This window comes from Rhinolophus ferrumequinum, chromosome 12, assembly GCF_004115265.2.
Source record: "Rhinolophus ferrumequinum isolate MPI-CBG mRhiFer1 chromosome 12, mRhiFer1_v1.p, whole genome shotgun sequence".
In the NCBI taxonomy this organism is placed as follows: Eukaryota; Metazoa; Chordata; class Mammalia; order Chiroptera; family Rhinolophidae; genus Rhinolophus; species Rhinolophus ferrumequinum.
In genome coordinates this window covers 83,519,538-83,544,856 of record NC_046295.1, presented here as the reverse complement: position 1 = coordinate 83,544,856, position 25,319 = coordinate 83,519,538, and the positions used below count along the sequence as shown (strand labels likewise).

At 57.0% G+C, this 25,319-nt stretch overlaps 2 protein-coding genes across 5 annotated transcripts in view; one reads left to right on the top strand and one right to left on the bottom strand.

Annotated features, from left to right (window-relative positions):
* Positions 1–824: 824 nt before the first annotated feature.
* On the bottom strand, positions 825–1,371 carry MRPL41 (mitochondrial ribosomal protein L41). Its single transcript, XM_033123151.1, has one exon. The coding sequence runs from the start codon at positions 1,288–1,290 to the stop codon at positions 883–885; it is 408 nt and encodes a 135-aa protein (XP_032979042.1). The 5' UTR covers positions 1,291–1,371; the 3' UTR covers positions 825–882.
* Positions 1,372–1,476: 105 nt separating this feature from the next.
* The window catches only part of PNPLA7 (patatin like phospholipase domain containing 7), a 67,028-nt gene continuing 43,185 nt past the window's right edge, over positions 1,477–25,319 (top strand). For 2 of the 4 annotated variants that reach the window (XM_033123149.1, XM_033123147.1), the window contains exons 1-15: positions 1,498–1,549; positions 2,903–2,934; positions 4,281–4,355; positions 4,484–4,571; positions 4,924–5,003; positions 6,874–6,965; positions 7,113–7,253; positions 7,744–7,903; positions 9,896–9,976; positions 19,008–19,136; positions 19,497–19,577; positions 20,322–20,430; positions 21,010–21,150; positions 23,937–24,037; positions 24,140–24,286. In XM_033123149.1, the coding sequence (XP_032979040.1) occupies positions 2,905–2,934; positions 4,281–4,355; positions 4,484–4,571; positions 4,924–5,003; positions 6,874–6,965; positions 7,113–7,253; positions 7,744–7,903; positions 9,896–9,976; positions 19,008–19,136; positions 19,497–19,577; positions 20,322–20,430; positions 21,010–21,150; positions 23,937–24,037; positions 24,140–24,286 (1,455 nt within the window). In that variant the 5' untranslated portion in view covers positions 1,498–1,549; positions 2,903–2,904. Of the gene's footprint in view, positions 1,550–2,902; positions 2,935–4,280; positions 4,356–4,483; positions 4,572–4,923; positions 5,004–6,873; positions 6,966–7,112; positions 7,254–7,743; positions 7,904–9,895; positions 9,977–19,007; positions 19,137–19,496; positions 19,578–20,321; positions 20,431–21,006; positions 21,151–23,936; positions 24,038–24,139; positions 24,287–25,319 lie in introns of all 4 variants that reach the window. The other 2 variants (XM_033123150.1, XM_033123148.1) reach the window with 2 other exon arrangements.

The following is a 25,319-nucleotide window of genomic DNA, read 5'->3' as shown; positions in this document are numbered from 1 at the left end:
TGAATTGGAAATGTCAGTGTGGCGGGTCAATCGCACTTCCTCATCCTGGCTTTGTGAACTGAGTACCTGCCAGACTGTGGACACCAGTAACCCAGATGCGTAAATGGGTTTGTGACCCACCTGACTCCCTCCCACAGACAAGGGCATTTGTGTCATGGCCACTATTGAATTTGCCAGTTCCTTACTTACATACATCACTGATACGATGTATATGTTCAGAGTCAGAAAACACGCAATAACAGTTTGTTCTCATTTTCTGATGAAACCCGACGTCCCATGTGTCAGAGTGCATTAATAATTATTCCATGCTGAATGGTCAATTCCCACCTAACGGCCCATTTATTTCAATAGAGAAATGCTGAGCCTGCCTTTAGTTTGTGTCAGGCTTATCACCAGTGAAGCCGAGAACACAGATCTGGTGGGCTAGGCACTGAAAGGGAAGGACACAGAGGAAGATTAGACTGCTCGAGAGATCTTCGTTCAGGCACTAACTCCCTGGGTAGCCTCATCTTGAGGTTCCCCAAAGGGAGCAGTTTCTTTCACCTGACAGCCCCCCCGCACCCCACACACAAATAGCTGCTTTGGAAACTATCATAAAGAATATGCCCATCGCAGGTGACTCGGGAGTGAAGAGTCGGGGGGGTGAATTAAGAGGCTGCCACGTGGCGCGCTCTGCCCTGTGCAGGCGCTTCCTCGGCCGGCTACGGGACGTGCTCTTGCGGGGCCTAGATCCCAGCACCCCGGGGAATGGACTCTGTATGGGAGCGCCGCCTGGGTCACCGCGTGCTTTCCCTGCACCACGACCAGATGCCAGCAACACACACTGTGGGAGTCAGGGTCTTTAATAGAAAGGACGTGAGGGCGGCAGGGCGCAGCGCTCGGCTAGCGCGGGAAGTTCTTGGGGTACAGCTGGAACAGCTTGCCTTCTTGCGTGGGCTCGAAGCCGTACTTCTCCAGCTGCTCGGGGTCGAAAGTCCCGTCCTTGAAGTCCTTCTCGATGGCAGGCGCCACGGCTTCCCGAAAGAGCTGCTCCGCCGTCAGGGGTGTGTCCGTGCCCGCCGGGGCGCGGTAGTTCACGTAGGGCTTGAGCTTGAAGCCGGCCAGGTCGGGCACCACCAGCTCCGGCACCATCTCCTTGACCACCACGAACTTCCCGCCGCGGGCGTGGACGCCGGGGGCCTTCGCGCCGCGGCCCTTGTAGAAGGAGCGCGGGCCTCGCTTGCTCGTCCACTTGCTCATCCGGTCAGCGCCGCGCACCAGACAGCGAGCCGCCGCGCTCAGGAGCCCCATGCCGGCCCTCACCCGCCTGGAATCTCGCGGCGACAGGCCCCGCTGCGCGCCGCTTCCGGCGCCCGCGGCTGGCGCGCCGCAGCAAGAGCCGCTCCGATTGGCTGCGCCGCGTCCAATGCGCAGCCGCGGCCTTGCGCGGGGGCAGGCCTTGCGGGGCCCGGCCAATGCGCAGGGAGATCCGGCGTCGGGGCCGACGCGTCGGGGACGGGACGTCGGGGCGGGGTGACGGGGGCGCGGGCGCCGGGAGCGCGCTGTCCCGGTGAGTGACCGCCGAGCGCCTGGAGGTGGCGAGTTCGGGGTCCGGCCCCGTGGGGAGGGGTAGCCAGCAGCTCCCTCACTGCCCCACGGGCCCGCCTGCTCGTGGGAGCCGCAGCCCGCGTCCTCTCAGTCCCCCGGGTATCAACCGCTGCCCGCAACCCCTGTAACACGAACGTCCCGGCCCCGACGCCTCTGAACCCCGACGCCCCTGTAACACCGACGTCCCCCAACTCCGATGCCCCGGTAACACTGATGTCTCCCGACCGTCTGACCCCGGCGTCCCTGTAATACTGAAGTCCCCCAATCCTGCCGCCCCAACCCAATGGCCCTTCAACCCCTACACCCCGTAGTACCGGTTACCTAACCCAGACACCCCTTATCCTGCCAGTCCCCTAACTCTGACGCCCCTAACCCTGACAGCCCTCCAACCCGGCTGCCACTTGACCTACTGCTCCACGAACGTGACTCCCAGGGCCCTGCAGGCCCCCAAGCCTCCGTCGCAGGCCCCCAGTTCTTCCTTGGGTGGCCTTTTCTCTGGCTGCAGGGCTGCTCCCGGGTGGAGAACGCTAGCCGGTGCTGGAGGTGGGGAGCTGCGCCCCAGCACAAATCTGGGGGTGTGGGGAGACTAGCACCTGGGCAGGGCAGTAGGAGGCCGCAGACCTGGGGTTGGCCGCCTGCTGGCCCTTGAGGACACTCACCTGAGAAGTTTCCCACCTGGGCTGGGGAGTGCACAGGACTTTTGATCCCACAGCTGCCTCTGCTCCCTGGCTTCCCAGGTGGGATTTTGGAAGAGATAAACCTCCCTTGTTGCCACTGTCCTATGGGGCCTGGGAACTACAGGGTGAAGTCCCAGACCTGGCTTCTCCCCACTGGACAGAGGCCAGCTGAGCAGGGCTGGTCTCCAGTTTGTCATCCCTAGACCCAACACGCCCACCTTGAGGGCTCAGCCACACTGAACGGGAGGTCCCCAGGCAGGGGCCACCAGACAGGGGCTGTGTGAGCCTGCCGCTGTCCCGCCCAGGCTCGGGGAGGCCCTGTCTGTCTGCACTCAGCCTCGGCCCAGCTGCTCACATTCCCCTCCATGGGCTGGGAGAGGAGCAGGGACTAGGTTGCTGGGCAAACACGTGAGGGCTATTTGTGGAGAGGGACGTGGCTCTTGTGCTCCTGGAAAGGCAGCTTCTCTTCGTGGAGAGCAGTTTCTTCTGGGTTTTCCTCTCAATGAAAACGTACTTTAACGAGGAAAGGAGCCTGGGGAAAGGCTGAGTGTGGCTCTCCCACGTCAGTGCGAGCTGCTGGAACACAGGCCCTCGTTGGAATCGGTCTGTCTTCTCACCTTCACTGTGTTTCCTTTTAGCCATGGAGCAGGAGGAGGATGCCGGCCCGGAGGTACGGAGCAGGAGGGTTCCCGAGACGACTTCCAGTTAGGGTCGCTTCTGGGCCTGGAGAAAGGGTCCGTTGAGAGCTGGCTGCCGCGTGTGGGAGTGGCAGTGTGGGCCTCTGTGCCCTCCTCAGAGTTAAGACCCTGCCTCTTTCTGCCCCGAGGTCACAGTTGCCGGTCTCTGCTCCCCCGTATAACTTCGCCTGCTTGTTTTGACTGAGCATCTTTTCCTCTGTGGCACATCTGTAGCCACATCACGGAGACCTTTCTTCCTAACCTAGACAGTTTGATGCATTAAGACAGTGACGAGCTAGAAAAGTCTGAGGTGCCAGCCGTGGAGATTGTGTGCATAGGCGAGGGGACCCCGTGGGTCCTGTCCTTGGGTAGTCCTGGCTGTCCCGGGGTGGTGGCTGCGCTCCGAGGGACCCTTCAGTGAAGGGTGTGGCTGTGGGTGCTGACGCGGTCTGGGCCCAGAGGGGCTGGCTGCCCGGGCTCTGGAGCAGAAGCCCCCGCCGTCCCTTTGGCCTCCTGAGTGCACAGGTTGAGTTCTCTGGACGAGCAGACACTGTCCTGATGCCAGTCTGCTTGTGAGACACTTTCCGAGGGCCCTTCCAATTTCCTTGGTTTTCTGGCACTGACGCTATGTCTGATCCCGGCTCTCTGAAGGATCAGGCACGCTGCTCGAGTCCTCAGCACTTGTGCAGAAACTTGAAGGGTTGGCAAGTGTCCCCACTGCATCCTGTACCTGGCTGCCTGGGGGGGAGGCATGTGGCTGTTGGCTGCTCTCTGGTTTCATCTCCATCCTCTCGGGAAGCTGCTGGCGTCCTCCACATGGGTGGCCCCAGCCTCTGCCTGCTCACCGTCCGAGCTCACTTCTCCCTTCCCTCCATCGCTCGGCACTGCACAGCTAAAGCCCCCAGTAACTCTTTCCTAGGGGCTGGTGGGGGAGCAGGCTCGTAGCCCTTCTGTGCTGGGAGCTGGCATTTCACGTTCTCTGAATCCACCTGGCTCCTTGGCATTTCTTAGCACTGCTGGCTCTCGGGGTTCCATGTGCCCTGGGGCCAGCAGTGCGTGGTCCTGTCAGTGACCCAAGTGAGAGACGACCTCTGCGCCCCTGGGCCAGTAGGGCCTTTTGCTCTGGACTTGCATCCTGAGGCCTTGGAAAGCCAAGGGCTCAGGGTTCAGATGAGTTAATGACGTAATGAAATGCCCAGAGCATTTGTTGTCAGCACAGCCCAGCTGCCCGACTGGCCCCTGGTGGCCATGGAGACAGGTTCCTTGCTGTGCTCCTCGGCTCCCTGGGAAGCCCGGGCCATGCCCGTCCTGCCCTTGCTGACCGCGTGTTCTCCTCCAGGCTGGCGTCTGCGTGGGCACCGCCCTGCAATCCTGGTGGCTGCAGTTGACGGAGCAGCATTCACACTCTACCATGGTATCCACCTCACAGGCTCCCAGATGGCTGTCCCCGCGGGCTGCCCCGGCCCTCGTGTCAGCCTGAGATTGGGGCTGGGATGGGTGGGCGACTTTGCTGACGGGCACTCTGTCTGTCATCTCACCCAGCTGACGGGCATGGCGATTGGAGCCCTCTTGGCCCTGGCCCTCGTCGGCATCACCGTCTTTTTTGTTTATAGAAGGGTTAACCAGTTCCGTGAGTATATTGTTTCAGACTGCACTCTGGGGGACGGGGGAGATTCAGGTGACTTGCCCTGTGTTTCGAGCTCTGGGGAGCAGCCCTCAGGCCCGTGGTGGCTTTTGTGGGACACAGGCCGAGGCCACGCCCATCGGATCCGCAGAATATGAGTGTGTTCTCACGGAGTCTGAAGGCTTCCGTGACAAGAGCTGCCATTCCCGCTTCCTCTGGCCCGTCCGTCACAGCCCTGGGCCGCTGGCTGCGGCCTTTCCCACGTGCTATGTGACGGAGCAGGGGCAGGACGGGTGTGTGTGCGCCAGCTGCCCTGGTGGAGCCTCAGGCCCCGCAGTGCCCTTTGCTCCCCTTGCAGGACACGTACAGCCTGTCCCTCAGTACAGATTCCGGAAGAGGGACAAAGTGATGTTCTATGGCCGGAAGATCATGAGAAAGGTAACCTGGCCTCAGGCCCCGCAGGATGGGGTCCCGGCAGCCCGTGGCGTGTGCTGCTTCATCCTGCAGCCCTGGGCCTCCCACCCCTAGAGGCGCAACCAGTTGGGCAGGGATGGCTCGGGGGCTCGGGAAAGTTTGGACAGGGCTCAGCCGGATTAAAACAGGTGCAGAGTGAGGCCCTGTCAGCCCTGTGAATGACGTTCATCTTAACCAGAAGAGAGGTCAGCAGGCCCCTTCCAGAAACATCCCTGGGTGCATGGGCACAGAGGGTTCTGGCTCCAGGGTTGCGATTGGTGGTCATGCCAGGATTTGGGGCCAGGTCCCCACGAGGTGGAAGCCGCCATCAGGAGGACCAGCAGCCTGGTTGAGCCCTTCCTGCTGACCCCGAGGGGAGGGAGGGCCCAGCAGACCGCCAGAGACCTGCTGTCCTTGAAGTGCAGCATAGAGGAGGCGCTTGGGTTGTAAGCAGGTTGCACCGTTACCTCATGTCCATGGTACAAAACTTGAGCTATCAGACCGGGAGGTGTGGGCGTCTCCTTACTGCGTCTTCTGGTCTCGTCGGTGTCAGGTGCTGGCAAAGGGAAGAGAAGCTGGGGCTGCCGACGCGCTGTGGCCGCTCTGTGGGGGCCAGGCCCTGGAGTGTGGGACGGTGTGGGGCCTTGTGCAGGCCACACATCCCCCCATGGTCCCACTGAGGCCGGCAGTGGCAAGCTGCAGAGCACAGGAGCATGGTCCCGTGGGCGGGACACCTGGGAGGGCGGGAGTTTTGGTCACACACCCACACCACAGCTGAGCCGCTGGCTGAGCACCTTGGGGAGCTGAGGGACAGTGAGGGCCACAGAGCCCGAGCGCCTGCCACTGTCCAGGGTAGGAGCCAGGCACTCACACCACCGTCCAGAGCGTGGAGTCAGCCTCCACTGTGGGGAAGGGGCGAAGAGCTTTCCAGACCCAGGACAGGCATGCGGGGACCAGGACAGGCGTGCGGGGATGGGACGGGCGTGTGAGGATGGGACGGGCGTGTGGGGACCAGAACAGGTGTGCAGGGACAGGTGTGTAGGGACAGGGATAGGTGTGCAGGGACAGGTGTGTAGGGACAGGGATGGGTGTGCAGGGACAGGTGTGTAGGGACAGGGACAGGTGTGCAGGGACAGGTGTGTAGGGACAGGGACGGCTGTGCAGGGACAGGGACCGGTATGCAGGGACCGGAACAGGTGTGCAGGGACCAGGACAGGTGTGTAGGGACAGGTGCGCAGGGACTGGGATAGGTGTGCAGGGACAGGTGTGTAGGTACAGGGACGGGTGTGTAGGGACAGGGACGGGTGTGCAGGGACAGGGACGGGTGTGCAGGGACCGGAACAGGTGTGCAGGGACCGGGACAGGTGTGCAGGGACTGGGATAGGTGTGTAGGGACCGGGATGGGTGTGCAGGGACCGGGACAGGTGTGTAGGGACCGGGACGGGTGTGCAGGGACCGGGACGGGTGTGCAGGGACAAGTGTGTAGGTACAGGGACGGGTGTGCAGGGACAGGGATTGTTGTGCAGGGACCAGGTTGGAGGGAAAGGGAGGCAGGCAGGGCCAGGGCTGCGGGCTTTTAAATGGCTGTGGGAGGGGCTGCCATGCCAGCATGATGGGGGAGGCGGGACAGCATCACCCTCCAGGCAAAGGAGACACAGGAGCCCTGTGGGCGGGCGCTGACTGTTTGGGGACATGGCCGTGTGGTGCATCATTGTCAACGGCACCAAGGATGGTTGACCACGTCCTGGGCAGGCTGGTGTCAGGACTGCGGGTGACCCACAGGCAGGTCCTGAGGCTGAGAACTGGATCTAGCTGATCGCAGGCTCACCACTCGGCCTCTCCTTTCACTCTACAGGTGACCACACTCCCCCATACACTTGTGGGGAACACGGCAGCATCCCGGCAGCGGGTAAGGAAGAGGACCAAGGTGCTGTCTCTGGCTAAGAGGTACTGAGTACCTGTCAGCGCACATCGCGTCCCAGCTGCCCTCCCTGGTGGCACTGGCGAGCTACCGACCTCACTGCTGCCATGCCCCCCGTCCTGCCTCAGGGCTTGCAGCACTTATTCTAGCTGCCGTGAACCTATTGCTTGTAGGATCCTGCATTTCAAGAAGGAATACCCCACCCTGCAGCCAAAGGAGCCCCCGCCCTCTCTGCTGGAGGCTGACCTCACGGAGTTTGACGTGAAGAATTCTCACCTGCCCTCAGAAGTTTTGTACATGCTGAAAAATGTGCGGTAAGGCGCTGGGCCCAGGAGGCCGTGCTCGCCCTCCTGCCGCAGTGAGCGGGGCCTCTCCGCTGGTGCTTCACGGCTGTCAGTGTTTTCATGTCCAGGAGGAAATGGAGCGAGTGTGCCAAGTGTGGGGCTGAATCGAAGGTCACAAGTCTGGGTCCCTTCCATCTCTCCCCAGAAACCCCCTTTCTTCCTTCTATTATTGTTTCTTGGTCCCGGGAGGGTGCCCCTTGGCCTGGCCTTGGCTCCGCATCTGGTTCAAGTTCCTAGTCTCAGCCTCAGAGTTCTCTGATCTGATGAGAAAACAGCTTATGGGAGTTCCCATAGTTTAGCCTCTGTCCCAACGGTGATCCCAGGCCACATCCCTGGGAAAGCCCGCCCTGTGGGTCTGGCCTGCGGTGATGTTGGCCTCTACCCCCGTCAGCCTCCTCCAAAGGCCGGCAGCCTTCCCTCCTGCCTGGAGGGCGTCTCCTGAGCACGCTGGTTCTTGCAGGGTCCTGGGCCACTTTGAGAAGCCACTGTTCCTGGAACTTTGCCGACACATGGTGTTTGTGCAGCTGCTCGAAGGGGAGCACGTGTTCAAGCCAGGGGAGCCAGACACAAGCATCTATGTGGTGCAGGATGGACGCCTGGAAGTCTGCCTGCAGGACGCGGTAAGGCGCCTGCCTGCCCTGTGCGGGGGACGCGGGGCCAGGTGGAGGGTGCGAGTCTGGGGTGTATTTCCTAGAGGTCTGCGCTCTTCAAAGTTTTTGAAGTTTTTCACTGAAAAGTTAGGGCAAAATTTTAATTTTAGTTCTGTGGGGAAAAAGGCACACTTTGACCCCAACACTGGAACGCAGGTGCTCTTTGGACGTTGGTGGTTGTCTTTTCCTCACGCACATGTGTGCCTTCTGTTTAGTGGGTTCGGGGCATTGGGTGGTTTTAGTTCTGCATCTCCCCTGATGCATCCCAGGCACTTTGAAATACCTCTCCCACTTCCTCAGGAGCCCCCCAGCGGGTGGCTGTCGATCTGCCACCATCAGTTGCACCGTTGCCTTCTTTTCAGGTTTCAGGTTATAAATCATTCTCACTCTAAGACAATGAGAAAGGTACTGATTGATTTGGAAGTTAAGTACTTGCTTCCTGCCTCTGTCAGATTGTACCCTTTAATCACAGTTGCCAGGGTTGACCTCCAGGCCAAACCTTCAAGGTCCCGCTGCTTTCCAGGAAGGCGTACGGGTTGATTTACCCTGTGGCGTGTGAGCTGGGCTCGCCACCGCTCATTGCTGTTTAAAGTAGACACTTCCTAAACCCCGACTGACAAGGTTGTCCCCAGCCTGATGGCGTTCCCAGCTGTGGGGCCCTGGGGCTGGGCCCTGACCGACGTGGCGCCTGCATGACCTCATGGTTTCTAAACCATGTATTGTCTGTGTAGAATTCTCAGCGTGTAGCTTTGTCTACGGCTGGACTTAAAGGGGCGACTAGACAGGAAATGGACTTTGTGCAGGCTTCTCCGGCTGGGCTGTCAGCATGGAGAGCTCTGGCCATGCAGCGGGCACACCTCCTGAAAGCCTCAGAGCCTTTGGGCCCATGGAAGGGCTCCTGGGTGATTAGGGCCAGGTTTGGACAAGTTCAAAGGGTTTCCCTGGGTCCGATACAGTCACGCCCCGAATAACGATGTTTTGGTCAACAGTGGACCATGTAGACGGCGGTCGTCCCGTAGGGTTATAATGGAGCTGAAAATCCCTGCTGCACAGTGACGTCACAGCTGTCGTGAAGTCACCGCGAAACGCATTACTGACTATAAGTGTCCTACTTTGTAAAATGAGATCGTTTATGCAGCAATAAAGTTACAGTGAGCTACGGTTAATTTGTTATTGAAGAAAAAGTCCTGTTTATGAATTAGTGGGCCTAGGTGTCCCTTGTGTGAAGCGTACAGTCGTGCACAGTCACGTCCTGGCCTTCACGTCCACTCCCGCTCACTCGCTCACCACGCACTCACCCAGAGCAGCTGCCAGTCCTGGAGGCTCCTTCACAGTAGGTGCCCTGTACAGGTGTGCCGTTTCCTCTTCTACTGTGTTTTCATTGTACTTTTCTATGTTTAGGTACACAAACACTTACCATTGTGCTACAGTTGCCCACAGTAGTCGGTACAGGAATGAGCTGTGCAGGCTTGTAGCCCAGATGTGGGCTGGGCTCTCCCGTACAGCCCAGGTGGGCTACGCCATCTGGGATTGTGTAGGTGCCTCAGTGATATTCACACAACGACAAAATTGCCTGATGACACGTGATCAGGACGTGTTGCTGAACAATGCATTAAATCCTGTGTTAAACCCCCAGCATTGCAGGGTTTCCTTTCTCTCTTAATGCAGTGGGGACATACACGGAAGTGCTATCATCCGTGCTGACAATGACCAGCCCTTTAGTTGGGCTGGTGCCCTTAGGTCTGGGCATGCAGCCTAAGCCTCCCAGAGAGGACACTGTGGGCTGAGCGTCTGCCCGGGTGCCTGCTTTCTTCATCCCTCCTGTTCACTGTCTGTTCTGTGCTTTCGAGCTCCTCACACCCGAGTCCCACTCCTGGCAGCGGTGGTGGAGGTTGGCTTGCCCAGCTGGCCTGGGTTGGGCCTCCCACCAGCGGACGACTCTGCTCTGCTTCCCAAGCACAGGACGGCACCGAGGTGGTGGTCAAGGAGGTTCTGGCCGGAGACAGCGTCCACAGCCTGCTCAGCATCCTGGACGTCATCACCGTGAGTGCCTGGCGCCGTGTCCGCCCACTCTGGCCTGGCCGGCAGGTCCTTCAGCACCAAGGCCAGTGCCCTGTGGGGCGGGTGGGTGGGCGGGGCCCACGCTGTGTGTTCAGGTAGAGCTGGGCCTTTGTGTACAGGTTTTGGCTGTCTCTGAAGTGGTTGCTTTCTGGACATGGCCCAAGATTCAAGGGCACAGAGCGTCGTGCAGTGACAAGTCTCCTCCATCCTTCCAGCCCGAAGCCCCTCCCTGGAGGGACGCTCCCTGACCTTGTGCAATGACATGTAGCTCTCTGGGCGTGTGGTCTTGCATGGACATCACTTCCTGTATCTGAAGTCCCCTCTGTAGGGCAGGCAGCACAGGTGTGCAGTGGGCTGTGCAGGGGAGACTTGCTGGACCCGGGGGGACACATCCCCCAGAGGCCGACCCGCCGGCCACAGTGAGGACACCACAGCGCGTGAGCCATCTCGTGTTTGATCTTCGCTGGTCTGATCAGTTAAAAGACAACCGCTCGTGTTATCGCACGATGTTTCAACTTCTTGTTATGGTAGTTTGCAGACAAACTCCAGGTGGGCAGACGGTAAAGCCAGTGTGTAGTCTCCGCGGCGGATGCCTCGCGCCTCCCCACTGACTAGCATTAATGCTGGTTTAATGGTCTTTTTCTTTGCAATCAGACCCCATGCAGTAAGACAGCTCCTATGTGCCCGTTATCTGAGTTGATAAGTGCACGAAGCTGTGTGACTCAGCGGGTGTTGGATTTTCACCTGGCCTGAACGTCTACCTCTTCCTCCGTTTCTGGCTGTGTGTTGGGCAGCTGGTAGTCAGTGTCTGCAGACATTGCCCAGGGGCGTTTCCAGAGCAGTTAAGCCGTGGCCAGGATGCCTGCTCTCAGGGCCAGGAGTCCAGGCACTTGTCTGGCCCTCACAGCGGAGGGACCCTTGGTGTGTGTCCTCCAGCCTAGCCCTAAGTGCTTGTGCACGGCAAGCGGGTGACAAGCTCTACACAGAAACGTTGGGGGTGTCCAGTGTGTTCACCTTGCCACCGTCAGACGGGCAGAGATGTGCTCTGAGCTGATGTGGGGGGGCCTGGGGTGGAGGTGTGGACGGGCTCCAGGGTCGTGCTCTGCTCCCAGGACCGGGAGTGACTTCACGAGACGCTTGGCTGGGGCTGAGAGGGACACCCCCTCCTCTGAGCAGGGCCGACCCCCTTGGAAGGCAGGCACGCAGCCGGGGGGCACTCTTACCCGCAGCCTTGTGCTGGGACGGGGCTCGGATGAACAGTTGGGTCTGTGAGGGCCGCCAGCTCCATGCAGGTGAATTAGGGAGTGATAGGGCTCTGCACCCGCCCTTGGAGGCCGGGTTTAAGCAGAAGCAGCTTTGGCGCAGGCTGCTGGAGGCCAGTCCTGCTCTTGCATCACTTTGGGTTGAAAGCCATCGGCACCGTGAGCTGTGTCAGTCGCCTGCTGTGTCACCTCTTCCTCAGGTCCCGGACGCGAGGGAAAAGGGGGTGACATTTGAGAGACAGGAGCTGTCAGAATCAATCGACCATTTGGAAGGACGTCATTCTGCCTCACCAGACATCTGTGCTTGTCATTTCTAAAAGCTGTGATTCTTATCAAAATCACATGGACAGTTCTCAGAACGTATTTTATGTTTTATGAGCCTTGGTCGTTGAGTCCACTGCCCTCCCGAGACCACTCACGGCCCCTTCAGGCTCCTCGGAGCAGCCAGCTTCTCTGGTGTTTCATGATCTCGTGTTTAGATCCGCGTCGACTTCCCGCCAGGGATGTGAAAGCTGCTGTCTCGACTTCGGTGGGGACACCGCACAGCAGTGTATGGCCTGTGGCAAAGGCCCTGTCTCATGTCCCCATTAGTTAGTGGTGTCAGCTCTGGTCACTTACGTGTGCGTTGGGCGCCACCCCTGGCGCTGTGTGGTCGCCCGCTCCCACGTGCTCGCTCACACAGGAGGGGTGCGTCCTCGTCGGGTCCTCAGAGCGAGGAGACCTGGCAGTTCTGGGCCTGTCTGTGTCCCCCACCCTTATCTTTGTTGTAATGCTGAGGAGAGCCTTCGACTTTATTTTCCAAACCTTCCGTTAAATTTTTAATTTCTGTCACCATGTTTTTTTATTTCAAGGGCTCTTTTTTTAAAATACCACCTTTTTTTATAGATGAAGTAAGCCAAGGGTTACTTTTGCTCGCTGCGTCTTCTCTGGCCCGAGTCTCTCTTCTGTTTTGGCTTCTGTGCCTCAGATCTGGGCCTTTCCTGTCCCCAGCAAGCTGTTTGTGAGGGAGGTCCGCCTGGAACCCGCCACACGCACAGTGTGGGTGAGTCGCGCACACGTGTCGTGTCGTTGTGTCGTCGTGTTGCAGGATGCAGAGGCCAGACACAAAGGGCACTCCCAGGAGGCTGACACCAGCCGGGCTCAGGGGGCAGCAGCATGGGCACGCGTCCTAGAGGGCCAGGTGGTACCTGGTCGGCTCTGGGCCACACGGTCTCTGCCGCAGCTACTCGACCCCCCATCCCAGCATAAATGAGCTGCCTGGCTGAGTTCCAGTGAAGCTTCATTTGCAAAAACAGGTGGCCCTGGGATTCGGCCTGTGGGCTATGCTTTGCCCGGTCGGTGACGGGTAGATGACTGTTACCTGTCGGGGCTCTAGGGAGGCTTAGATAAGCTGGTTGCTGTAAATGTGCTAGGCCTTCATTTGGGCCGTGGGTATGTGGGGTGATTATAGAAAGAAAAACTGCGGGAGCTTCTTCGAAGCTGGCTGTGAGCCCCATGTGTGCTGAGGGCTTCTCCCCTGGGGCTCCCTGCAGGAAGGCTGGCGGGGGGTGGGGGACCCCATCAGTGTCCATAGGTCTGTCCTTTAGGGCAGAGTACCATTCAGGATTCTGCCATGTCCTGCCGCAGTGGGACTGAGTGGGGTCGGACAGGGAGTCTGGAGGCGCCCAGCCCAGACGTGACACGGAGCTCAGCCCCTGGCTGTGCTTGATGTCCTGGTGTGCAGACGTGTCTGCTTCCCCATCTGCAGGAGACCGTTAGGGCCAGCGGTGGTCAGGGAGCGGGCGGGGCTGGCACAGGGCCGGTTTTCACCACTCGGCTCTCACCCCTGAGGAAAACGGGCGACCTCCTTACACGGCCCTGTTGGCCCCGTTAGCTACCACTGCCCCTCACGTCTCATCAGCTCCCCAACGTTGTCGCACGTCTCGTCCGCTCGTAGCGTTTGCCTTCCTCCTTGGAGGTCTGCACCTTTGAGGTAGAGCAGAGATGACACGTTTATCCTTAAGCCACCCTCGTTAGTGGAAGATAGGCTTTAGTATCACTTTTTCTACTGAAGTAACAGTCTGTTCTTTTGACACTGAGGCGGTTTTGATTCTTTTTTTATCTTTCAGTTTTATTGACAAATAACTGACATACTTCACTGTGTACGTTCAAGGTGTGTGGCACAATAGATTTTAGGTCTATTGTGGGATGATTGCCGCACAGGTCTAGTTAACATCCGTCTCTCACACAGACACAATAAAAAGACAAGAAAAAGCTCCTCGAGATGGAAGCTCTTAGGCTCCCCTCTCAACACCTTTCCTAGCCGTGGTCCAGCAGCGTCAGCAGTGTCACCATGGGCACAGGACAGCCCGAGGCTTACAGCCGGACACTGGGCTCTGCCCACCTCCCTGCGGCTGCCTCTTTGAATTTGCATAACTTTGTTATGGAATGTTTCAGATGTGGCAAAAAGCACGACCTAGTCAGTAGACAGGCTGGCCGTTGCACAGCTGTCAGCGGCCACCCGATCGAGCTGTAGCTCAGGTGCAGCTCCCCACCTCCTCCCGACCTCTCCCCTCCTGTCCTCAGAGGCAGCTGCTGGTCCAAATTTTCTCTGGCTTTCTACAATACGTGGTATGACTTTTCACAACTGACTCATAAATGGCGTCACGCTGTCCCCAGCTCTTCTCTAGCTTGGTTTGTGCAGGGATATTAGTGCAGGGTGGCTCCACACGGACAGGTGTCCTGGTTGGTAATCTGCGCCTCTGCTGACCTGTCTGTTGCTGGTTGACCTTTAAGTTGTTTGTGACTGTTTTCTGTTGTGACACATGCTGGGGACCCCCTCATACCCCTAGCAGCACAGCCTCTCCCTGTGCTTTTCAGAGTTCCTCCATTTTAGGTGAGGTTGAAGTTGTTGTTTTTCTGAGTAAATGAGTCAATTTGAAAAATGAAATGCCCAGAGCCATTTTTAGTAACAAGCTGCCGGGTGTCATTCTCCCCGCCTGCCCCCCACCCCGCCCGCCCCGCCACACGCTGGCTTCTCTGGCTTTTCTCTCTGATTTGAGAAGATGAGACGTGCTGGGAAGGGGAGGAGTGTAGAAGGGGCGCCGCTGGGGGCGGGGGTGGCAGTGGGACACGAATGAGGAGGGGACAGAGCTGGCCTGTCATTTCCGTCCTTGGATACCTGGCAGACTACTGCTCTAGGCCGTTCCGTGCCTGTGGCTCGTGGTGTGGTTGTAGGTCTCTTAGGGGACCGTTCTCTTTATAAAGCAGGAAGGATTCCAAGCAGAAGAAATAAGCGGAGTCCCAGCAGTCACTGGGGACGTCCTGAGACCCGCCATGCAGCGCTGCGGGCAGGAAGGGCCTGGCCAGGCTGCCCCAGGACACAGTGGGGTCAGAAAACGGCGAGCCTCCGTCTCCCCTCATCTGGATTTGTGTTTGCATGGCTGAGCACGTGAAAGCAAACCATTTCTCGTCCCACACTATCTGTGTGACCTGTGAAGGCTCCTCACTGGGCTTTCAAGGAAGCAGGAAATTTCCAAAAGGAAAGTGACGCTCCAGTTCCACCGAGTCGGGGTAATGCCAGCAGCGCAGTCTCTGTCTCCTGCTGACGCAACCCAAACTGCACAAAACACGAAGAGCAGCTACTGAGGACTCTGGAAAAACAGCGGGTGGGGTGTGGGTGCCCACGAGGGTGAGTCCTAGTGTCCTCTCCGGCCGCCGGCCTCGGGCAGAGCCCTAGTGGGCAGGAAGCCGTGTTTCTGAGGGTGGGAGAGTGAGTGTGGACACCTGAGTCTCTGTGAACCCCAACAAGTCTCAGGGCCGACCCAGCGTGGCACAGACCGGAGAACTGGACTGGCCCCATGTGGCCTGTGCAGGCCAGAGCATCACAGGCAACACTGAAACTCAGGGCACCAGGGCCCACTGCCCACAGGTGCTGACGCACACCTGTCGTCGGACCCTAACCAGCTTGATGACCTGCTAAAAAACCAACATTCTCCAGGAAACTAACCTAAAACTAACAGTACGAATAATATCATCGAAGACACCAATTAAAGGACGGGGATTGTCAGATTGGGTGAACATACAAAGATCCGACTATGTGCTGGCTCCGTGAAACCCACTTTAAACAAAAAGACTCAGATTAAAAATATAAGGATGGGCAGAGCTATGTCATGAGAACTGAAAAGAAAACGGAGGAGTTATATTAATAGCAGACAAAGTAGACTTCAGGCCAAGGAGTGCCACCGGGTAAAGAGGGACATCCGTGACCAAGAAGGTGCGGCCTCCCACGTGTGTATTCACCTAACAACAGGATTTCAGAAGTGGAACAGAAGCTGAGAGAACGGCAAGGGGAAGCAGATGCCAGTTACGGTTGGCGCCTGAGCTGTTGTCCCGGCAATCGGTAGGTGAAGCAGACAGCGCTGCCGAGACAGGCCGTCTGAGCAGCACCACCGAGCTCCCTGCCGTTAGTCACTGATGGAACGGCGTGGAGCACTGGACGCAGCACAGCAGAGCACACGCTTCTCGAGTGCATGTGGGGCGTTCTGGGCCCCACGTTCACACATTTCAAAGAATTGACATCATGGAAAGCATGTTCTCTGATTACGATGGTATTAAACTAGCAACAGTAACAGAAAGAACTGCAGCAAAATCCCCTAAATATTTGCAAATTTAAAAATACACTTCTAAATTAAACATTGGTCAAAGAGAAGTTACAGGGAAATCAAAACACTTCAAGCTAAATGAAAATGAAAATAGAACATTGATTTGTGCAGTGCAGTAGGTACTGCCTAGAGGCAAATTGGTAACTAACATGCTTGTCCTAGGACAGAAAACAAGGCCTTAAATCAGAGAGCTCAGCTTCTTCCTAGAAGAAGCTAGGAAGAGCAAGTAAAAATGCAAAGCCAGCAGAAGGAAGGGAGTAAGTAGTAAGGATAAATGCAGAAATCAGTGGGATTGAAAATAGAAAAATAATAGAGAAAATCACTGAAACCCAAAGCTGGCTCTCGGAAAACATCAATAAAACAGAGAAGCCTGTAGCAGAGCAGTGAGGAGAGGGGAGACACAAACCACCAGTGGCAGAAATGAAAGGGTGGTTTCTGCAGACAGCAGACAAAGGTGAACACCTTTATCCCCACGAAAGTCACTAACGGAGTTGAAATTGACCAAGTCCTGGGACAAGACCAGCTCTGAAAGCTCCCTCTTAAGACAGATTATTTGAGCAGTCCTGTGTCTGTTGGATTTGTGGCTAAAGTTCTCAAAAGGAGCTCTCTAGCTACCCTGTTTCTCCGAAAATAAGACCTAGCTGGACCATCAACTCTAATGCGTCTTTTGGAGCAAAAATTAATTTTTGCATTAGACACATTAGAGCTGATGGTGCGGCTAGGTCTTATTTTCGGGGAAACAGTACAAGTGGCTTCATGTGGAATCCTCAACTTTTGAAGAAGAAGAAATGCTAATTTTACACCAACTTGCAGAAAGTGCAAAGGAGGGCATACCTCCCAATTCAGTTGTGTGCCCGCCTTACCTGGCTCCCAAACCAGACAGACATAACAGGAAAAGAAAATTGCCACGAACAGAAACACAAAAATGCCTCATAAAAGACTAGAAATTTGAGTCCCCCAGTATATAGAAGAGGATACTACATAATGGTCATGTGGAGTTTATTCTAGGGATGTGGGATTGTTTCATCATTCAAAAATCAGTTCGTATGATTCACCAAATCAACAGACTAAAGAAAAACCATATTGTCACCTCAATAGAGGCAGAAGCATTTGACAGAATTCAGCACCCATTCGTGATAAAAACTTTCAGAAATTAGGAAAAGAAGAGAATTTCCTAATCCATTAAAATTGGGCATCTGTGAAAACTCACAGCTGACCTCCTGCTTCATGGGAGAGACTGAACGTTTTCCCTCAAACATCGGAAACAAGCCCAGACTGACCGTTCTCACCACTCCGACCCAGCACCACCTGGGGGCCTCGCCAGGGCGGTGAGGGGAGAGAAGGAAATGTGAGTCATGCTTGTTGGAAAGAAAAAAAAGAGACAGTCTCTGTTTGCAAAGGACAGAAAACCCTGCAGAACCTGCAGGAAGTACTGGAGCTTATGAGCAAGGTCATTAAGGCTACAGGGTCAATAGATGAGCCCAGTTGCACTTCTGAATGTTAGCAACGAACCGTTGGAAGCTGAAACAACAGTAGCACTTGTAATAGCACAAAACCCACATAGTAGGGGTGACTCTAGCAATACATTAAGGGTCTGGGTGCCGAAAACCACACGTCACTGATGGAGATCACAGAAGCCTGAAAAACGGAGTGTGCTGTCTCCTGGCTTGGATGACAGAATATTGGTAGGAAGGCAGATCTGCCCAAATTATTCAAGGTCATTCCAATCAAAATCTCTGCAAGCTTTTCTTCTAGAAATAGACAAATGGATCATGTAATTATATGGAACGCAAGGAAGTAGGAGAGGTAAAAGCGCGTGAAAAAGCAACAGTGGAAGGACTCACATTGCCTTCTTCAAGTCATACCACAAGGCCCCAGTGACCAGGGGGTGCAGTGGTGACACGCAGGTACCCTGGCCACCAACAAGTGCAAAGGTCAGCGCAGGAGAGACAGTGTGCTTGGCACCTCGCCCGCACCTCACTGTAGCTCAAGGTGGGTCGTAGCCTATGTACCCAGATTTCTTAGAGCTGACACACACAGCATGGTCCCTGAAAGAGAAAGGTTGGTGAGTCAGACTTCACCAAAAGTAACAACAGTCCGCCCACGGACTGGGAGAGAACTTGCAAAGCGCACATCTGATACACAGGACTTGTATCCAAAGTATGCAACGAACTCTCAAAACTCCACGTGAAGAAAACAGGCGACCCATGGAACAGCAGACAAAAGGAGTGAGCAGATGCTTCAGTGTAGGTGACGATGGCATCGGGTGAGCACACGGCAGATGCCCTGAGCAGTCATTCAGGAAGCGAAGGGTAAGGCCATCTGTCCACTGCAGCCCACTGAGCACAGGCGATGGAACCACAGCCGAGGACTGAGCAGGGTCAGCAGCCCTTTGGGTCCCCAAGGACGCCCCCACGGCCCACACCCACACACGTCCCCCTCATGACCAGCCCCATCCTGAGGCACCATGGACTTGCCCGGTTGGGAGATGACAGCGCAGGTGCGTGTGTGTGCACATTGTTGCTGGTGGGATGCAAAGTGGTTCAGCCACTGGGGACAGAGTTTGGTGGCTCCTCAAAAACTGTGACCCAGAAGTGCCACTGCTGGGTGTCCCTCAAGGGGAGTGAAGAGTGTTCACCCAGACCCTGTGTGAGTGTCCATGGCAGCCTGACTCCCAAGTGCCCCACGCCGGAAACAGCCAGCTGTCCTGCAGCTGCCGGACAGAGGAGGAAACTGAGGCGTCCGGCAGCCAGCAGGGCGTACGTGGGGTGGGTCTCAGGTGCATGGTCACAGTGACAAAAGCAGACCCTGCGTGAGACCCTGTATGTGACATTATGACAAAGGCAGAGCCATCAGGACAGCACAGAGCTGGCTGGTTGCCGGAAACCAGCGGTGGGAGGAGGGTGGTGACAGGACTCAGCTGTGCCCCAGGGAGGGCGAGGCCACTGCATGGGGACACCTCCGCGGAGGCCACTGCCTGGTCTTTCGCCCTGGGGGTCCCTTGGCGGGCGGCCTTGCTGGAGGCTCACACAGGGGGGAGCGGGGCCTTGGAGAGCTGGGTTCCGAGCTCTGAAAGCTGGGAGTGGACGGACGTGCCTGTCGTTGCAGGGCCACACCGCACCGTACAAAACCGTGTCCGCCCGCGCCGCCGTCCCGTCCACCGTGCTCCGGCTTCCAGCTCTGGCTTTCCAAGGAGTCTTTGAGAAGTATCCCGAAACCCTGGTGAGGGTGGTGCAGGTGGGTCGCTTCTCCAGTCCACCGTTCCAGCTGTGTGGCGTCCCCATGCCATCCCTGTGCACATCCCTGTGCAGGACCGCGCGAGGCAAGCTGGCAGTGTGGCTTCTGGGCGGGTGCAGGAAGGACAGGGTGTTAGACAATCTCTGTAGTGTGTACTTGACAGTAAGTTAGTGTCATGACCTCACAGCGGTCTCCATGTTTGCCACCATCCCAGAAGGAATAGCTTTAATTTAAACTTCTTGCTTTGGAGTAATTCTAGGTTTACAGAGAACTTACAGAAACAGTGCAGAGCGTGTGCCCCTAACGCTGACACCTTAGGTGACACGGAGACGTCAGAACTAGGGCTCCCATCTCTCGCAGATCATCATGGTCCGGCTGCAGAGGGTCACCTTTCTGGCGCTCCATCACTACCTGGGCCTCACTGCTGAGCTCTTCAACCCCGTAAGTGTCCTGCAGGCCCGGGCGCTGGACGCTCCGGCCTGCCCGCAGGCTGGGGGCGGGCCCTCCCAGGTGCCACAGTCCATCCCTCCTGGACACTCGCTGCCCGTCTTCCAGAGGCCTGTCTGTCCCTGCACCTCCTGTCCAAGAGAGTCTGCAGTTTGTGCGACTCCTCTGGTCACCTGGCGTACGTCCCCTGGAGGCTGTCACTTCCTGTCCCCTGGGGTCCCTTGACTCTCCTTCGAGCCAGTGGCAGTGAGATGGGATTAAGCTTGCTCCCATTCCAGAGTCCTGTGAGAAGGAGATGGGACAGCGATGACCTGCTCTGTCCCCATAGCCTGAGGAGCGCCTGGTCCCTTGTAAGAGGGAGATGTCTCCGTGCAGCGCTCATCTTCAGCGTGCTCCTCGCTTGTTGACATCTAGGCTTTGTCGTCCTCATTGCCTGATGTCTTGGCAAATCCTTTTGTTCTCTACGGTGTTTTTCACCGTCATGAGGAGTAGCGAGTCTCCTGGCAGTTCTGAGCACTGCTGAGACTGACTGGAGTTGCTGAGACAAAAGCAAGCTGAGACAAAAGGCCAGCTGGCTTCTTGCCTGAAGCCAGCCGGCCTTCCGCGTAGTGTCTGCTGCCCTAGTTGGTCACGGCCCCTCCATTCCCTAACGTGGCTTTTCCTCGAGGGTTTCATGCTCGTCACCCAGAGCCTTGGCCCCGGATGCCTGGGACAGCCTGCGTCTTTCTCCCATCCCAGGAGAGCCAAGCCATCCCCCTCGTGTCTGTGGCCAGCGTGGCTGCCGGCAAGGCCAAGAGGCAGACAGGCGGCGGCCCCGAGGAGCGACCCCAGGACTCCCGTGACCCAGGTATGTGCTAGGACCTGCCTCCTGTCCCGCCGGCCCTCGCCTCACCCACTAGCTCCCCGTCTCCGCAAGGACTTGGCTCCTGGAAAACCTATTTGGGTTCTGAGCTCTGAGCTTTCAAGAGAGGTCTCGATTTAGGGCAAGAAACTGTCTGTTGAGGCCTCTCGGCCAGCAATCACCTCCAGGTGACGTGTGGCCAGGAGCCACTGTAACAGATTTACAAAGACGTGGCTAATAGGATGTAAAGCTCGGTGAAGCCGTGTTGTTCGGTCCTACCCGCAAGCTCATGTGGGTTCACTCACCAAGTACCCGGTGGGCACCGAGCTCGCCAGGCTGCTCCAGGGGTGCTCAGGCCACCACGACTAGGACGGGTACTGAGAAGGGGATGCCAGGCTTCCCCCAGGCAGCAGTTCACCTGAGGCACTCGGCCAGCAGCATGAGGCTGGTGAGTTCAGGGGCAGAGCAGAGCCTGGGCAGGTGGGCGCAGGTACAGGTGACGAGGGCGTGGCCCGAGGGGCAGGTGTGTGCTTTGTGCCACTGTGGGGACAGAGGCCTCGCCTCACGCCCATCCCCTCCCAGCAGAGCGTGGGGGCAGCCGTGCGCTGGCCCCTGGGCCTCTGCTGAAGAGGAGCCACTCTGTCCCGCTGCCCTCCGTCCACGAAGAGATCTCGGACGAGCTCGGCAAGGCCCAGGCCGGCAGCCAAGCCCCTTCGGCCCCACCAGGTAAAGGACCCCCCGCCCCAGGTGTGTACAGGTGGGAAGCCCTGGGGCCCAGAGGACCCTGTCTGCTCGCCTCTGCCTGACATGGTGGTGGGTGGGCGTCCTGCTGCCCTGAGTGTCCTGTGGCCCCTCCCCACCGGCCCTGGCACCCTGTGTGTCCATGCTGCGCTGTGCCCACCGCCATGCGGACGGTTTTCCCCGGGGCCACCACCACTCTGCTGTCACTGGTGACCGCTCATCCTTCCTCTGTGGAGTCTAATTTACCCAGCACCATTCACCATACATTCACCACTTCATTTCCCCCTTCCTTTTTTTGTGCCATCTTCATTCGGTACCAAGTTTCTGAATCTACATGGATTTCTTTTTTAGTAACAGCTTTTCTGAGATACATTCACATGATGTTTTAAAGTGTACAGTCCGGTGGTTTTTAGTATGTGCATCAATCACCTCTATCTAATTCCAGACGATTCTCGTCACCTAGTAAGACACCCGTCCCCATTGGCCGTCACTCCCTCCCCAGCCCCTGGCGACCACGGGTGCACTTTCCTTCTCTGGATTTGCCTGTGCTGGACCTTTCCTTGCTTGGATCTGGTTTTTTGGTATCTGTTCTATTGGTCTCTTTCCTGTCTCTTCACTACTACCACGTTCTTTTTTATTTTCATGAACTGTTGATGGTTGTGTAATATGCACACAGACGTGCAAATCCGAGTGGACAGTTGGGTGAATTTTTATAAACTGAACTCGCCTGTGAGACCAGCACCCAGATAGAGCAGCCAGCGCTCGGCCCGACCGACCATGGCCCCCAGTGCCACCAGCAGGGTGCGGGGCTGTGGGAGTGAGCTGCCCTCCAGCGCTGTGCAGCCTTGTGTTTCTGCACACCCGTCCTCCCTGCTGTGCGTGTCACTGTGTGGCACACTCGTGTGTCTGTCACACGTGTGCCCCTTCCCGTTGGGATTCTGCAGCAGCCTCGTGAGATGGGTTGCTCCCTCTGCGCTGTCCCCTGCAGGCCACCCGCCACGCACACAGGAAGTCCCCTCCGCAGTGGCCCATGGGCCTGTCACTCGTCACCCTGACGGCGCTGGCCTGGGCCCCTTCCGTCTCCATGGGGATAAGGGGACGGTGTTGTTTGCCCATTTTCTCCTAGGTTGTCTTTCATTTTCTTATCCATCAATAGGTCTCCTCTGTCGGGCTCATGTGTATACGTGTTAAATCTTCTCCGCTCACTTTTCACTCTCATATCTTTTGATAAATACAAGTTCTTAAATTTAATAGAGCCCAGTTTATCAGATTTTTTTTTTTGTGATTAATAAATTTCGTGTCTGTTTAGGAATAATCTGTCTGTAAGATTTCACATTTTACTTTTCATAGTTATTCCTTCAGGATTGGTTCTTTTGTATGAAGTGAGTAGAGGTCAAGGCACATTTTGTCCCATATGGATATCCAGTTGGCTTGTCATATTTAGAAAAACATTTTTAGTGAATTTTTCATTGAAAGAAGCCTAAATGACAGAGATCTGAGAGCAGCAGTAATCCCCATGGAATATGAGCTGAGTATGACTTATCCAGCCCACGACCAAACCCAGCTGACTTTCATGTGGGAGCACGCTTCCCTTTGGCCCATGTAGGTAACACTCTTACAGGACACCTGGCAAACATGTCAGTTTTACACTCTCTGATTATAATCCGCATCCTGTAGAAATGTACGGCCTTCAATGCGTGCCTGTGTTTACACAAGGAGTATGGTCGGGTTTTATGTTTAAAATAGACAAGGGGATCCTAATACCTGGGCTTAGTGCTACTACTAAACGATAACATGGTATAATAAGATACGTGATACACAGTAAACACCACGTAGTAACGTAATGTCATAATAAATACTACACAGTATCTCTGAATGGAGAAAAGTAGTTATTAACTGCTGTGTTATTTAAACATTTTTAAGTCTTATTAACATGGTAATAGCTTCACAGACTTAACTTTGCTATGAAACGCAACCTTTACAAGATGAGTGGTGATGGGTCTTTGTAGTTCCTGGTAAGTCCAGTCTTTTGTTTTCTCGCCTGAGCACAAACTGCATTCTTTCACCATGTGGAGGATGGTGTGAAGGCGGGTCTCTCCCAACAGCAGACCCGGTCACCAGGGCCACCAGGGTCACCAGGCGCAGGGCTTCCCGCCCCTGGCTCGCTCCTCGCCACTTGTTCGTTTAAAACGGACATGTCCATCACTTGCAGTTTCTGTGTTGTTCGGACCCCAGGTTTCTGTGAGGCCCGTAGCTGATGTAGGTCACACGTGGCTCCTCTGTCTCTTAGGGGACGGAGTGCGGTCTGCGCACTGTCCCCTTGCCCGGGAGCACCGTTCCCACCGCTTCAGGCTGAGGTCCCAAGTGCCTGGGTCATATGGTGCCGCCCCCGCAGCCTGACAGGGCCCGCGGCGGGGCCTGGAGCTTCCTCAGGGAGCCTGTCCCGACTTCGCGGGGCAGCTCCAGCCACTGTCCTGCTAGTGCACATTGTGGGACAAGCCTGGGAGCTGGGTGGTTGGGCGCGGCCGGCACAGTGCTCGCGTGATGGCCTGGGACACATGCACAGCCCCCGAGCTGGGAGTCCTGCAGGACATGTCGCATCTGGTCCAGAGGCTCGCTAATGCTGGCACCTAAGGTGTTTAAAAGATGGGACAGTGCTGTGGCTTCACGCCAGGGACCCGAGCCTCATGCTCAGTGACCACGCTGCTTAGGTCTCGGTGCTCAGCCGCCCGCTGCCAGCACCGTGTCCTCAGTCTCCCCTCCGTTTGTAGGGAGCACAGCAGGTGCCACCTCAGACCTCAGCATGGCCTGTGACCGCGCCAGGGTCCTCCTGCAGGGAGATGAGCGCCCTGGGAGTGCCGTGACCGGCAAGGTAGGCAGCGCCCCTCACCCCTGCCTTCCACTCTCCCTCCCTTGGCCCCACATCCTTTCCCTGCCACTTCCCTTCTGATCAATCACGCTGCCTGCTCTCAAGTCCAAGAAGAGCGTGGTGGTTGCAGAGACGCCCTCCGCGGTCTTCCACTACTTAGAGAGCGACTTGGACGACACTGTCACCAGCAGGAAGACAGACACCATCTTCAGAGCAGCCAAGCGGGACCTGCTCACGCTGATGAGGCTGGACGTAAGTGCCCCAGCCCGCCTTCTGCACGGCCGGTGGCCTCTGCACAGGTGGGCACAGGTGGGCGGGCGTCGGACTCTCCCCAGGCGCTGGACCTCATGCCACCCACTTTTTTCATGTGGTCACAGCCACTGCTGGGACAGGACCCCCTCTGGGTGGGGCTCGAGAGTGTCCTCCTGCTGCACAGGTGCGGCAGACGCGGCCAGGGATGGTCCCTGGGACACTAGCCAGGATGCTGGTGAGGGTTCACGTGACACTGCTCCCGGTTGGGTCCCCATCACACGCACGTCTGAATCCCATTTCCACTCACATTTGCAAAGCTGGGAGTAGTTTCTGTTCAGGAGGGCTTGAGTCCGTGCAGTCTCCTGGTCAGACCCAGCTGTGTGCCCTGCGCTCACAGCCCTGTTCTTGTGGGGAGGCCGCTGCTCGGCCTCAGGCGGCTTCCCGGACTCACCCTGTGTTTCCTCTGAGCCCACGGCCCGTTGCTACCGGGCTGGAGCCGCTGTCATTGTCCTCGGTCCTGGGGCCCGTGTGTGAATGCACATGTGGGGATCACTCTCCTGGTCACGTGTGTCTGTATCCCCTTCCACACGCGCGGGCTTTGCCGATTCAGGTGAGCGGCGGTGTCGAGTGTGACGCTGAGTGAAGTTAGAGTCGTGAGCGCGGGCGGAGCCGCGTCTCCAGTGTGCGCCTGTTGTGGGGGCAGCGGTGGGGCCCTCGGGCCCTTCTGACTTGAGGGTTTCCTGGTACTTTCTGGGTAGGGGCCCGTGCTGATCACAGGTCTTGCACGTGACACCCCTGGGGCTCGCCCCTCTGCCTTCCAGCCCAGTCTGGTGGGCAGAAGTCCCTGACTCTGTGCACCAGGCTTCTGGGTCTCTTCCTTCATGATTGGTGCTCTTCATGCCTTGGGGACTTGGGGACGGAGCATTTCCTGCTTTGGCTTCACACTGTTTTTCTGTATTGTTGTTGAGAAATTGTGTTGCTTTGCCTTTGAGGTTTCAGTGCAGATGGAATGAATGTTCATGCAGGATGGGAC

Coding starts and splice junctions, on each gene's coding strand:
- MRPL41 (XM_033123151.1), bottom strand. CDS start 1,290: ATGGGGCTCCTGAGCGCGGCGGCTCGCTGTCTGGTGCGCGGCGCTGAC.